This window comes from Rhinoderma darwinii, chromosome 4 (genome assembly GCF_050947455.1).
Source record: "Rhinoderma darwinii isolate aRhiDar2 chromosome 4, aRhiDar2.hap1, whole genome shotgun sequence".
NCBI lineage: Eukaryota > Metazoa > Chordata > Amphibia > Anura > Rhinodermatidae > Rhinoderma > Rhinoderma darwinii.
Window position 1 is genome coordinate 299,478,201 of NC_134690.1, and position 14,768 is coordinate 299,492,968.

The window sequence follows — 14,768 nt, forward strand, 5'->3', positions numbered from 1 at the left end:
CACACTGTATACACACACAGAAATACAGAGAGACACACAGACACTCACCATCTCTCCATGCTGACAGGCTTCGTGCAGGAAGGGCTGTGGGCGGAGCTTCCTACTCTGCTCCTCGGCTCTTATTTACTCCATGTGTGTAACTAAGAACAGAGCACAGAGTAGAGGCAGAGCCTAGTGGAGCCCCCTACATGCTTGGAGGAGGCAGCCCTCTGTGCAAGTATATTGTTTGCCACCAGTCATACATTCGAAGCCATTTATGGTAAACTGGCCAACCCCTTTAAGACAAAACTTAAGGCAGAAAGAATCACAAACAAGCAACAACTGAAGACATCTGCAGTAAAGGCCTGGCAAAGCATCACAAAGGAGGAAATCCAGCGTTTGGTGATTGCCTGAAGTCTGGAACCCATGGACGTCATTGACTGCAAAGGATTTTCTACAAAGTATTAAAAAAACACATTTTATTTATGGTAATGTTAATTTGTCCAATTACTTTTGAGCCCCAGAAATGAGGAGGCTGTGTAGAAAAATAGTTACAATTCCTAAACGTTTGACAGGATATTTTTGTTCAACCCCTTGAATTAAACCTGAAACTCTACACTTCAATTGCATCTCAGTTGTTGTTTCAATTCATCCAATGTGGGGGCATACAGAGCTCAAACCATGAAGATTGTGTTACTGTCCAAATAATTCTGGACCTAACTGTATACACACCACCAGTAAAAATGCAGCTTATTACAGGGATTATTTGCAAAGTCAGGTTAGCTGTGCCATATAAAAGTTTGTACCATGTAAAAACTACAGCTCCCAGCAGTGGCGTAGCTATAAGGGTCGCAGCAGTCTCAATTGTCCGAGGGATCCATGGCCTCCAGCAGCACGTCTATCTAGAAAAACTATCCTGTGACGGAGCTATAGGTGCCGTACTCTCATGGTATGCTGTCTATACTATATACGGTATTTATTATTAAAAAAAAATTGGGGCTGGACAAAACATATGTATTGGGGCTATTTCCCCTGATGTCTTAAGACCCAGCAATGCAGCTGAAAACTGTGGGATGTCGGCCATGAAGAGAAGTTGGGGGTGAGGCCCAAGAAGGACTTTTGCTCCGGGGCCCATAAGCTGAGTTTGCCGCTCAGATGTCTTTGGCTTCTTGCTTTTCCAACAGCCAGATTTACTAAGACTGTCTTTTAATACACTTGTCTTAGCTATCTGCTCTGCTGGAGTAAGATGCAAAAGATTTATTAAGAAGAGAACCTCTTACTAAATCAGTCACATCTTTCCACTAGCCCTGACTGCGGCTGTGTGCCATAATTGTGGTGGCAAGGTACCGGGCCCGGGATGGGCCTTTACTCTGCTATGCCCCATAGAGTGAAATTTACGCCAACTAGGAACAAGCATAGATTCTCACTTTAATTTACACCAGTTTTCTGTAGTGGCCATGACAGTAATTGTGCCTCAGACACAGAGTCCCCCAAAAATAATTGTGGCAAGCTGATACTGCCCCTGACAGTAACAATGGCCAATAAGCACCCTGAAAAATTATTTTGGCTATCATATGGTGCTTTTAAAAATAATTATGCGTAGCAGAGTGCCCCCACTAAAAATAGCCCTCCCTCTAAGTGCTCCCAAAAGTAACTGTGCCAGGGTGCCCCGATAGTAATAGTACCAATAAAAGTAAAGTTTTCAGAGTATCCTTATGGTAATAGTGCTCCTCCATGATGTCATTGCGCCACCTGAGATGTAATCACTAGGAAAAGCAGCTGTTGAGTTGTCATTTTGCCTGCAATGATGCTGCAGAGGAAATAAAGAATTATATGGTGCCCATTTAAATTTTCACTATAGAGTAGGGCATGGAGTACATTCAAACTATGTAAGCACATTTTCAAAAATGTTTTCAAATCTGAAATTATAGTATGATGGAAGAAACTCAAATTTTGTCAAACACTGCTTATAATGCTTGGCTTATGTACAGATGTGTCTAGGATTTGTTTTAAATGTATTTTATTCATATTTATATAGACTGAGAAAAGAGGAGGGAAGAAACAGACAGAACGAGAGAAGAAAAAAATGATTTTGGCACAGAGAAGAAAGCCATTAAATATTGAGAACCTGAATGAAGACAAGCTGCGGTATGCTACCAAACATTCTCTTTGATCGATATGTTTAGTTGTTCAATGTACTGCTTTTTATGAAAATTTATACATACGCATTTTCTATGTATTCACAAGTGCATGACCCTATTCGGTTTCTTCACCGTTTATAGAACATTTCAGTCTTTTTTTCTAGAAATTAAGAGATACATTATCACTTCTAGTTTTGTGAAACCCCTAAAAATGTATTTCTATTGTCTAATATGTAAACCAATCAAAAATGTTTAATATATTCACCTCTTTAAGCGGGTTCCAGATTGATACATACAAACATTCTAATGCCATGGAGCTCGTCTAAGCCGATGACATTCTACCATTGTTTTGCATACATTGCATACTTCGCCCCTCAGAAGACACAGGCAGCAGGGAAAAACCCTTCACCTGCTGCATGCTTTTAACATATTCTGTAATAACTACAGTCAGGAGGACTAGTGCTCTCAATATTTTAGGCTACAACAAGAGCGAAGTGGTTAGATCTTTTAGCGCATAATCAGTCTCTAATGTATCGCTAGCTAAAACATATTAGCAACTGTGTAAATTGATGGCCACCGTTAAAGCAATATAAACCTACTTACCAAAGCGGGAACATTACGAGTTTTATTAATGCAACAGAATTCAGGACACAGGAAATTTTCCAAAAATATGTGTGCACAATCTAAAACTGGAATATCGAACTTAAGGCTTCTGCACACAGCATTGTCATGTGCATGGAGACTGTATGGAAGTGCATGGGGGCCTTACAGATCCGTAGAACAGAGCCCCCATGTGCTGCCATACATTTTACGTCAGGTGCCATATGTACGAAAATATTCTCCCGTAGAAGCAATGTATCTAAATGGATCATGCCACAAACCTCTGTATGCCGCCATGTATAGTATTGGAGGCATACAGAGGTACAATAGAGGCCCCAGTCACCACTATGTAAGCCGAATTATGGCTCCACTCAAAACTGAGCCATAATACGGCCGTGTGCATGATCCTTTTAGTAATTTTTTTACAAATGTTATTCAAATACATTGTACATTCAAATTTTAGTATCCGTACTCCAGATGTAAGAAATAGAGAAAAAAAGTAGAAAAAAACCTCACCAGTTCCAGATGGTAGTCACAGGCCATGAGAACCAAGTTTCTGGTGGGTGTGCAAAATCCTTGTTGGCCACAAGGCAATAATAGTGGAAAATAAAGTAGTATTATCCAACGCTCCAGTATTAAAAATATTTTCTTTCAGGGTATTTTCACACAGGGCGGCTGCAGGGGTTTTCGGACTAAATTTGTGGTACGCCCATACTTACCCTCTGACGTCCTGCAGACCAGCCTCCTGTGATGACATTCCATCCCATGTGACCACTGCAGCTAATCACAGGCATGGGATAAAGCGTCATCCCAGGAGAACGGCCTGGATGAAAAATCACAGAAATCTGTATAAGTATAAGATTATTTTTTTTTATGTTTCGAAAAAATAAAAATAAATCTAGCATAACTGAAAAAATAGCTCTGTCATTTAAGACACAGAATAGGGCGGTCACTAAATCTTGAACCTGCCGAAAGATCATTCCCTTTTGGGAAGCAGTTTGCTGTGAAATCAAGAACATAACAACCATATGTCATAAAGACATCACACTCATCCTTGTAAGTATATTACTCTGGGTATCGTCCCAGGACCTCAAATTTACCAAAAACTGTTTGATTACTTGGCTCAGAGGCATAAGCTAGGTTCTTAAGCACCTGGGGCAAAGATTCAGTTTGGCACCACCCCCCCCCCCCCCCCCGAATCTCTTTCCCGACATCTCCTCTCCCCTCGCCATGTTTGTTTTCTCTACCAATCAATGAGTTGTCATTTTTTTTATGTAACTCGAGCATAAAGTACATTTCACAAGCAATATAGTTCTATATACAACACCAGAACCAAGCTCATTCTTTACATATATACAGCACCAGAACAAAGCTCAGTACATAAATACAGCACCAGAACAAAGCTCAGTACATAAATATAGCACCAGAACAAAGCTCATTACATATATACAGCACCTGAATAAAGCTTGTTACATATATACAGCACCAGAACCAAGCTCAGTACATATATATGGCACCAGAACAAAGCCCAGTACTTTTATACAGCACCAGAACCAAGATCAGTACATATATACAGCACCATAACCAAGCTCATTACGTATATACAGCACCAGAACAAAGCTCAGTACATATATACAGCATCAGAACCAAGCTCAGTACATATAAACATCACCGGAACCAAGCTCATTACATATATACAGCACCAGAACAAAACTCATTACATATATACAACACCAGAACCAAGCTCATTACATATATACGGCACCAGAACAAAACTCATTACATATATACAACACCAGAACCAAGCTCATTACATATATACGGCACCAGATCCAGACTCACTACATATATACAGCACCAGAACTAAGCTCATTACATATATACAGAACCAGAACAAAGCTCATTACATATATACGGCACCAGATCCAGACTAACTACATATATACAGCACCAGAACAAAGCTGAATACATATATACAGCACCAGAACAAAGCTCAGTATATTTATACAACACCAGAACAAAGCTCAGTACATAATTACAGCACCAGAGCAAAGCTCATTACCTATATACAGCACCAGAACTAAGTTCTACATATATACAGCGCCAGAACCAAGCTCAGTACATAAATACAACATAAGTTTGCACTAAAATGTATACAGCACCCAGCATGGCCCAAACAATGGTAAGGATACGCTGAAAGATGCTGTTTCACAAAAAAATCATACCATACCACCCATCATCTTGCTGCAGATCATACAGTGACTACATTACAGATTAGAGGCACAATAAGCATTTACATTAAGTAACTCACAGGTTAGATCAGATTCTAGTTGTTCTGTTTCTCTATTCTTGTCCATCCGGTCCAGACCTCTATGATGACTTCTCCTGGCCACAGCCCATTTCTGCAGTTTACAACTCACATGTCTTCAGCTTCTCACTTTTCAAACATTCCTGCACCTATAAACAATGATAAAGTTCTTATGGTGCCCCTATATATCATAGTGCCAAACACTGCACCTCTAATGCTAATAGCACCATTCACTGTGTCCCACACACACGCCGTGCCCCCTGTAGATAGTGCCCCCCATAAAGCCCCCTGTAGATAGTGCGCTACATAGATCCCCCTGTAGATAGTGACCCCCATAGTGCCCCTGTAGATCGTGCTCCACATACAGCACCCTGTAGATAGTGCCCTACATATATCGCCCCCTATAAATAGTGCTCCACATATAGCCCACCCCTGTATATAGTGCCTCGCATATAGCTCCCCCTATAGTGTACCATATATAGCTCATCCCTGTATACAGCCACCTGTATATAGTGTCCAACATATAGCCCACCCCTGCAGATAGTGCCCTGCATATATCTCCCCTATAAATAGTGCTCCACATATAGCCTACCCCTGTATATAGTGCTCCACATATAGCCCACCCCTGTATATAGCCCCCCTGTATACAGTGCCTCACATATAGCTCCCCTATAGTGCTCCACATATAGCCCACCCCTGTATACTCGCACCGCTTGCGTCTATGAAAGGCGCTGATTGGCAGGGCACTATGACTTGCCCTGTCAATCAGCGCCTTTGAATGACGCAAGCAGTGCAAAGAAGTAATCGCGCCGCTTGAGTCGGTGAAAGTCGCTGAATGACTGGGCACGGAGCATACCTGACCATTCCTCGCCTATAGTGCAGGAGGGGGTGGCAGCGGCTGGTTTTCAGTGGCGCCGCCGTCCCCTCAGAGAGGCAGAAGGCTGCCGTCATGGACAGTGCTGTCCTGGCGCCCCACCTTCCCTCTTAGTTGCGCCTGGGGCACATGCCCCATCTGACCCCCCCAGCTATGCCCCTGACTTGGCTTATTCAAGCTGCTCAGTTACGTATCCTACTCATCGCCTTCACGGATGCGGATCAGGCTGTATGCTCCGCTCAGATCCAGTTTGTTGAACCTTGGCTCCACGGATCCTGCCAAAGAGTTCAGCGATCAATAGTCGCAGGTATTTGTTTACCGTGATCTTATTAAGACCACAATAATCTATACATGGGCAAAGAGATCCATCATTCTTTTGTACGAAGAAAAACCCGGCTCTGGCCGGCGAAGATTTCCAGATGAATCCCCTTCATGGTTTTCTCTAATGTATTCTGACATGGCTTAAGTTTCTTCTTAAGGATAGATAGATTCGACTAGGAGGAGTTATCCCAGGCAACACATCAACAGGATAGTCATAGGGTCGATGTGGCGGCAACGTCTCAGCCTCCCCCTTACTGAAGACGTCTGCATAAGGGGAGGAGCAAGGGGGCAGACCCAGCAGGTTTTAAGGCATAGGCGGGGCTGAGGCAGGATCGATCCATGGCAGGCACTTGGCATGGCAGCTTGCACCACACTGAAGGACTTTGCCGGATTTCCAATTCAGAACCGGGGCGTGTTGCCGTAGCCAGGGAAGACCCAAAAGCAAAATTAGGCTGACAACACATAGAAGGAGATCCTCTCCGATTGAAGCACCACAACCTCCATAGTCAGAGTCTGTGTGACAAACAGAATTGGATCAAGAAGGCGCTGACCATTTAAGGATGCCACTGCTAAGGGTCTCTCCAGAAGATCAACCGGCAGGTTAAGACGTGTCACCAGGTCTTGAAGGATGAAGTTTCCTGCAGCTTCAAAATCAAGAAAGGCTTGGATGGTGGCAGAAGCATTACCACAGGAAAGCTTCATGGACATAGTCAACTTTAGAGAGGTTCTCTTCACCTAGGATCGTCCCTCCAACCAACTCTAGATGCTGGAGTTCCCCATCTTCACCGGGCAGTTGCGCACAAAATGGCCACAGTACACGCAGAGGTTCTTGTTCTCCCTATGCTGACGCTCTTGATCTGTAAGTTTAACCCTCAACTTGCATAGGTTCCACAGTAGTCAGGGTGAACAGAGGTCTTCCTGGGTGCGCTTCTGAGCACGCTTTCTAAAACTAATGTAAATTCACGTGGCCAGTGTGATGAGAGCATCTAGGCATTAAGGCAATTCACGGCCCGCCAACTTGTCCTTTATTTGGCCTGCCAACCCCTGCCAGAAGGTTGCGATCAAGGCTTCGTTATTCCAGGTCAACTCTGACGCAAGAGTCTGGAATTGTTCAACATATTGGCCCACAGTGGAACTGCCCTGGTGGATATTCAGGATGGCAGCTGATGCTGACGAAGTTCGGCCAGGCTCCTTGAACACAGTACTGAATGTCTCCAGAAATGGTTGTAGACTCGAGGTCTCTGGACCCTGACACTCCCACATGGGATTGGCCCATGCCAATGTTTGACCAAATAGAAAAGAGACCTTAAATACGATTTTGGTCTGGTCAGTAGGGGCATGGTCGGCATGTAGCTGGAAATTAATCTGGCACTGATTGAAGAAACCATGGCATGCTTTGGGATCCCCATCATACTGGGGTGGCAGCAACATGGAAGGACCTGTGGCAGTAGGCAGAAAAGATGCAGAAGCCGGAGCCTGTTGGACAGGATCCGCAGCCAGCGTTACAGCGGCCAAGTGCTCTGTATGAGGGCTAAAGAGTGAACACCTAGCTATTCCTTAGACTCCGCTCCACTGTTTAGCTTTATTCCAAATCCGTTGCCAACATCATTCTCTGTTGGCCCTGTGACAGTTTCTAAAATCCACGGGATCTATGACATAGTTTACAGAAATTATTGTTTATTGTGACAGTCAATGGTTGAAGATATGATTTCCAACTGACAGAAAGTTATTAGACATTCATTTCTAGCAATAATTGTTACTGTATATCATGACGGAATCGGCAAAAACGCACCATTTCCAGCGGTTTTTACAGCTGAAAATGGTGCATATTTTGCTGCGTTTTTCACAATGTTATAAGATGGAGAGATCTCCTTTGAAAGACGCAGCAATTCTGGTCACTTTCCACAGGTAGAAATTGACATGTTGTGGCTCGAAAAATACGCACTGAAGGTCAATTTCTGTTCTGAATTTTTACGCAGCATGTGGATGAGATTTGTTAAATCTCATCCACTGTGCTGCTACTATATTCTGCTGCATTTTTTAAATCCAACATTCCGGCCGGAAAAAACGCGGCAATTCCGGAGTGTGTGGACGAGCCCTCGCAGTTCTAATGCCTTTTTTTCTACAGATTCACAGTTCTAGTGCCTTATTCCCATGAACAGGATAATCAGCTGTGTGATACCATTTTTTTTAACATCCGTCATACGGTGGCGTTAAAATCAATGTACGTCTATGTGGCTATTCTTACGGCTGTTTTTTTTAACGGGCAGTGAACAAAATAGGACATGTCCTATTTTCGTCCGTTTTCCCGGATCCCTCAATAGACTCAAGTCTATGAGGGATCTGTGAAATCAGGTCTCGCATGGATGCAAAACATCTGTGAAGAAACTGATGTTTTTCTCGACCAATTTGACACCTGTTTGTGTGAATAATCCCTTATGGAGAAAAGGCTTGTCGAATCTGAAGATTGAACCTTTTTTTTTAGTGCTCACTTGTCTTTTAAAGAGATTTTACATGGAACAGGTTTTCACCATATTTTTTGTACGGGCCATTTATATACACGCTAATCATGACCCCTCTTAGTCATGTCTATTTTTGGCCAAATACATTTTATACTTTTAATCTTTCCAAATAACTAAGATTCACCACTCCCTTTATTAGTTTATTTGCTCAACTTTGTATTTTTTCCAACTACAAGGCATACTTCTATAAACTGGAGCACAGATCTAAACTGCATATTTCAGATGAGGCCACACTAATGCTTTGAAAAGTGGTAATATTATGTTCTTGTCCCGCGAACGGGCTCAGAAGAGAAGAAGCGCCATTTGGCTTTTGGAGCACAGATTTTGCTAGATTAGTTTCTTGGAACCATGTCACATTTGCAAATCCCATGGGGGAGCAGTACTGTAAAAACTCCCCAAAAGTGACTCCATTTAGGAAACTACGCCCATTGAGGAATTCATCTAGGGGTGTACTGAGCATTTTGACAACACAGGTGTTTCATAGATTTTATTCGAATTGGACAGTGAAAATAATGTATTTATTTTTTCCAATAAGACTTAGCTTTAGCTCAAAGTTTTTCATTTTCTCAAAAAATAAAAGGCGAAAAAGCACCCCAACATTTGTAAAGCAATTTCTCCTGGGTACGATAATAACCAGTTATGTGGTCATAAACTGCTGCTTGGGCACACGGCAGTGCTCCGAAGGGAAGGAGTACTATTTGGCTTTTGGAGTGCAGATTTTGGTCGATTGGTTTCTGGGCGCTACAGATGTAGTCGTCTTTACCTTGACTTTTAACGCATTAAATAAACAGTGGCCAGATATCTTATCTTGACTTTTTCAAATATTTTTCAATGGCTTTTTTTGTGTGATATCACGCTGCAGCAAGTTAGCAGAATCAAGTTAAAAATGGCTATATCTGTATGTCGCATTTGCAAAGCCCCTAAGATACCAGTACTGTGGAAAGCACCCCCAGAAGTGACCTAATTTTGGAAACGACACCCCTCAAGGTATTCACCTAGGGGTGTAGTAAGCATGTTAACCCAGCATGTGTTTTCCAGAAATTAGTATGCACTTGATGTTGCAAAGTGAAAATGGCAATTTTTCCATTGATATGCCAATATGTGGTGCCCAGCTTGTGCCACCATAAAGAGACAGCTTTCTAATTTTTACGCTGTATTTCCCGGTTTTAGAAACAAGCTAACCTTTTGCCTGTACATTCGGCAGGTTTCACGACTGAAAGACCACCATGCGAAATTGAGGCCTAATTTGGCGACTTACAAAGCATTGCTTCACAATTGCAGAGGTTCTGATGTGAAATAATAAAAGTAACACCTGAGAACAGATCCCATTTTGGAAACTGCACCCCTCGAGGCATTTATTGAGGGGTGTAGTCAGCATTTTCACTCCACAGATCTTTTCCGTAAATAATTGTACTGCGGATGGTGCAAAGTAAAAATTATTTTTTTTCCCAGATATGCCATTTCAGTGGCAAATATGTCGTGCCCAGCTTGTGCCACTGGAGACACACACCCCAATTTTTTTTAATGGTTCTCCCGGTTATGGTAATGCCATATATCTGGATGTAAACTGCTGTTTGGGCACACTGTAGGGCTCAGAAGGGAGGGAGCGCGATTTGGATTTTGAAGCATGGATTTTCGTTGGTAGTAGTTCTGTTTGGGGTATTACTGGCGTTTCTTCTTATAATATTGGGGCATATGTAATCTGTGCAAAGTACATCAGGGCATAATAAGAGAGTATAATAATCAGGGTAAAAAAACAAACAATAAAATAACATCAATTGTGCTACTTTGTGAAGCAATCCTTTATGCACAGGCCAGGCCAGTGTTGAACTCATAAATGTTCCTTCTTATTCCCCTTTTGGCACACACACTGCACCTTTGCAGTTTGGGGAATTTTGCTATGAAAGTATTATCCTGGTATAATATGGACACCCTCGCTTACAGCAGATATTTTTAATAAATTACCATATGAAAAAGAAGAAATGTTTCCCTTGAGCTTGCACAATTGCATATTTTTCTTTCCTGACTTATAGTGGCTATAACTTATTTTATCTTTTCATAGACCTAGTAGCATGAGGGCTGTTTTTTTGTGGGATGAGCTGTCGTTTTTATTGGTACCATTTTGGGGTACATGCGACTTTTTGATCACTTTTTATTCTTTTTTTTTTGGGGAGGCAAGGTGACCAAAAAACAGCAATTCTGTCATAGTTTTTTTTTGTGTTTTTTATATAGGGTTCAAATTACATGTTTTATGTGTTATAAATGACATGTTAATTTTATTCTGCGGGTCAGTACGATTCCGGCGATACCAAATTTATAACACTCTTATGTTTTACAACTTTTTGCACAATAAAATTACTTTTGTAAAAAGAATGTATTTTTTCTGTCACCGTGTTGTAAGAGCCATAACTTTCTAATTTAATTTATTTTTTCAAGACGAACTATAGTTTTTAAAGGTACCCTGTTTTGGATACATGCGACTTTTTGATCACTTTTTATTCAAATTTTTGGAAGGCGAAGTGACCAAAAACAGCAATTCTGGCATTGTTTTTTTAGGGTTTTTTTTAACGGCGTTCACCACGTGGGAAAATTAACATAATATTTTTATAATTCAGGCAATTACGGACGCGACCATACCTAGTATGTATGGTTTATTTATTTTTTCAATAATAAATGACTTGATCAGCGAAAAAGGGCGATTGTGTTTTAATTTATGACTTGAAATTTTTATAATTGACAATTTTTATTTTTACTTTTTTTACACTTTTTTTTTTTTTTAGTCCCACTAGGGGACTTGAAGGTCCAAGTATTTGATTGCTGTTGATTTTGCCACTCCTAACATTTGTGCTATCTCTCCGATGGATTTCTTCATTTTTTTCAGCCCAACGATGGTCTGTTTCACTTGCGTTGAGACCTCATGTTGGGGTTCACAGCAACAGCTTCCAAATGCAAATGTCACACCTGGAATCAACTCCAGACCTTTTACCTGCTTAATTGATGATGGATTAACGAGGGAATAGCCCATGAAGCCCATAAAATAGCTTTTCAGATAATTGTCAAATTACCTTTGGTCCATTGAAAAAGAGGCAGCTACATATTAAAGAGCTGTAATTCCTAAACCCTTCCTCAAAATAAGATGTGAATAATCTCAAATTAAAACTGAGAGTCTGCACTTTAAGCCCATATATATATACACATACACACTACCTTTCAAAAGTTTAGGGTCACTTAGAAATGTCCTTATTTTTGACAGAAAAGCACAGTTTTCTTCAATGAAGATAACATTAAATTAATCAGAAATACACTCTATACATTGTTAATGTGCTAAATTACTATTCTAGCTGCAGACGTCTGGTTTTTAATTCAATATCTACATAGGTGTATAGAGGCCCATTTCCAGCAACCATCACTCCAGTGTTCTATGGTACATTGATACAATGGTAAAAGGAATTTTGAATAAGGAAGGCTATCACTCCATTTTGTAACGCCATGCCATACCCTGTGGACAGCACTTGATTGGAGCCAATTTCATCCTACAACAGGACAAAGCACACCTCCAAATTATGCAAGAACTATTTAGGGAAGAAGCAGGCAGCCGGTATTCTATCTGTAATGGAGTGGCCAGCGCAGTCACCAGATCTCAACCCCATAAAGCTGTTGTGGGAGCAGCTTGACCGTATGGTACGCAAGAAGTGCCCATCAAGCCAATCCAACTTGTGGGAGGGGCTTCTGGAAGCATGGGGTGAAATTTCTCCCGATTACCTCAGAAAATTAACAGCTAGAATGCCAAAGGTCTGCAATGCTGTAATTGCTGCAAATGGAGCATTCTTTGACGAAAGCAAAGTTTGAAGAAGAAAATTATTTCAAATAAAAATCATTATTTCTAACCTTGTCAATGTCCTGACTATATTTTCTAGTGATTTTGCAACTCACTTGATAAATATACAGTAAGTGTGAGTTTTCATGGAAAACACAAAATTGTCTGGGTGACCACAAACTTTTGAACGGTACTGTATGTGTGTGTGTATATATATATATATATATATATATATATATATATATATATATATAATTTCCTGGTCATCCTTCAGGCAGCACAGACAGGTTTAAGTTTCCATTAATCCCATTGGAGAGAAGATTAAGAGTTAATTAGAAATTTAAATTGACAGTCTGACTCCCTATAAGGCTTGATTTACATGAGCGTGTGCGTTTTGCGCGCGCAAAATGTACTTAACAGCTCCGTATGTCAGCCCCGTTTGATGCGGGGCTGCATGATTTTCGCGCAGCCGCCATCTTATGACACTCTGTATGTTTGTAAACAGAAAAGCATGTGGTGCTTTTCTGTTTTCATTCATACTTTTTACTGCTGTTGCGCGAATCACGTGCGTCACACGGAAGTGCTTCCGTGTGCTGCGCGTGATTTTTACGCACCCATTGACTTCAATGGGTGCGTGATGCACGAACAACGCACACATAACGGACATGTCGTGAGTTTTACACAGCGGACACACGCTGCGTGAAACTCACGGACAGTCTGCACGGCCCCATAGACTAACATAGGTCCGTGCGAGGCGCGTGAAAATCACGCGCGTTGCACGGACGTATATCACGTTTGTCTAAATAAGCCCTTAGGCTGTAAAATACCGAGCTGTTTTCAAGGGAATACAGCCTCTGATTTTCAGCCATTTTTTAAGCATCAAACGTTTTTTGAGGCGTTTTTTGCTACAGTTTCTGGAGCTGTTTTTCTTTTGACACAATAAAAAATGCTACCCCTAAGGGTATGTTCACACGGGCTATTTTCAGCCGTTTTTCAGGTCGTAAACGCCTGAAAAACGGCTGAAAAGTTAGAAGCAGAATGCCTACAAACATCTGCCCATTTATTTCAATGGGAAATACAGTGTTCTGTTCCTACGGGGAATTTTTATACGCCTCATTTTCAAAAAACGGCCGTGTAAAAAAAGCCTTGTAAAAAGAAGTGCATGTCACTTCTTGAACCGTCTCAATAGAAAAACAGCTCCAAAAACGGCCGTAAAAAAAACGCAGCGAAAAATGCTAGTTTGATTAAAAATGGCTGAAAATCAGGAGCTGTTTTCCCTTGAAAACATCTCCGTATTTTCAGACGTTTTTGGTTAAGCGTGTGAACATACCCTAAAGCTTCCCACAGCACACAAATCAGCGGTATTTGTTTCTTCTGTTAGACAGAAGAATAGAAGATACAAAAGGCAACATGTTAATTTGACTCTCTGTTCCCTGGTCTGGAGTGATTCTGCCATAGGGAACGCCGCTGTTGATTTTCCAGCAGGCTCTAAGCAAACACTTTGTGTCACCGCTTTGTGGTATACATACATTCCCTCCAGTTTATAATATGGAGTCTGAAGGAAGTAGTATGGGCCTGTCAAGACGCCTGGTATGTATAAAAAACGCGCTGTGTAAATAAAGAAGTGTCAAATCAATTCCTTTGCACGTAAAACGTGCCCCAATGTTCCCATAGTCAATGGGAGTCCTAATTATGCACCAAAAAGCGAACACAAAATGCGTAAAAAAAACCGCAAAAAAAACACTTTGATTAAGCTTTCCATTTACATCAATGGGAAATCAAGCTGTTTTAAAAAACGTGTTGCGTAAAAAAGAAGCATTGGATCAATTCTTTGGTGCAAAAAATGCGCCAAATGTTCCCAGAGTCAGTGGGAGTCCTAACTACGCGCCCAAAAACGTGCAAAAAGTGCACACAAAAACTGCAACAAAAAAAAAACGCAAATAAAAAGGAAATGTGCATGGTCCCATAGAAATGAATGGGTCAGTGTGCTATCCATTAAAAAAACGGATAGCACACTGAAGCATTTCACTGAAGTGTGCTCGAGGCCTAACTTTATTTTTTTTGTCGTTTCCGCTGGACCTATTGGACTACGTTGTAGATTCGGTGGACTACTATGATGATCTACGTTTTTTGTTTAAATAAAATGGTTAGCGAGGATTGTGTGGAGGAGTTTTTATTTCAATACAAATATTTTCTTATGTCTGTT

At 41.2% G+C, this 14,768-nt stretch overlaps 1 protein-coding gene across 1 annotated transcript in view; it reads left to right on the top strand.

Annotated features, from left to right (window-relative positions):
* The window catches only part of LOC142760544 (troponin T, cardiac muscle-like), a 200,045-nt gene that overhangs the window by 153,249 nt on the left and 32,028 nt on the right, over positions 1–14,768 (top strand). The window contains exon 7 of the mRNA XM_075863736.1: positions 2,018–2,127. Coding sequence (XP_075719851.1) covers positions 2,018–2,127 — 110 coding nt within the window. The remainder of the gene's footprint in view (positions 1–2,017; positions 2,128–14,768) is intronic.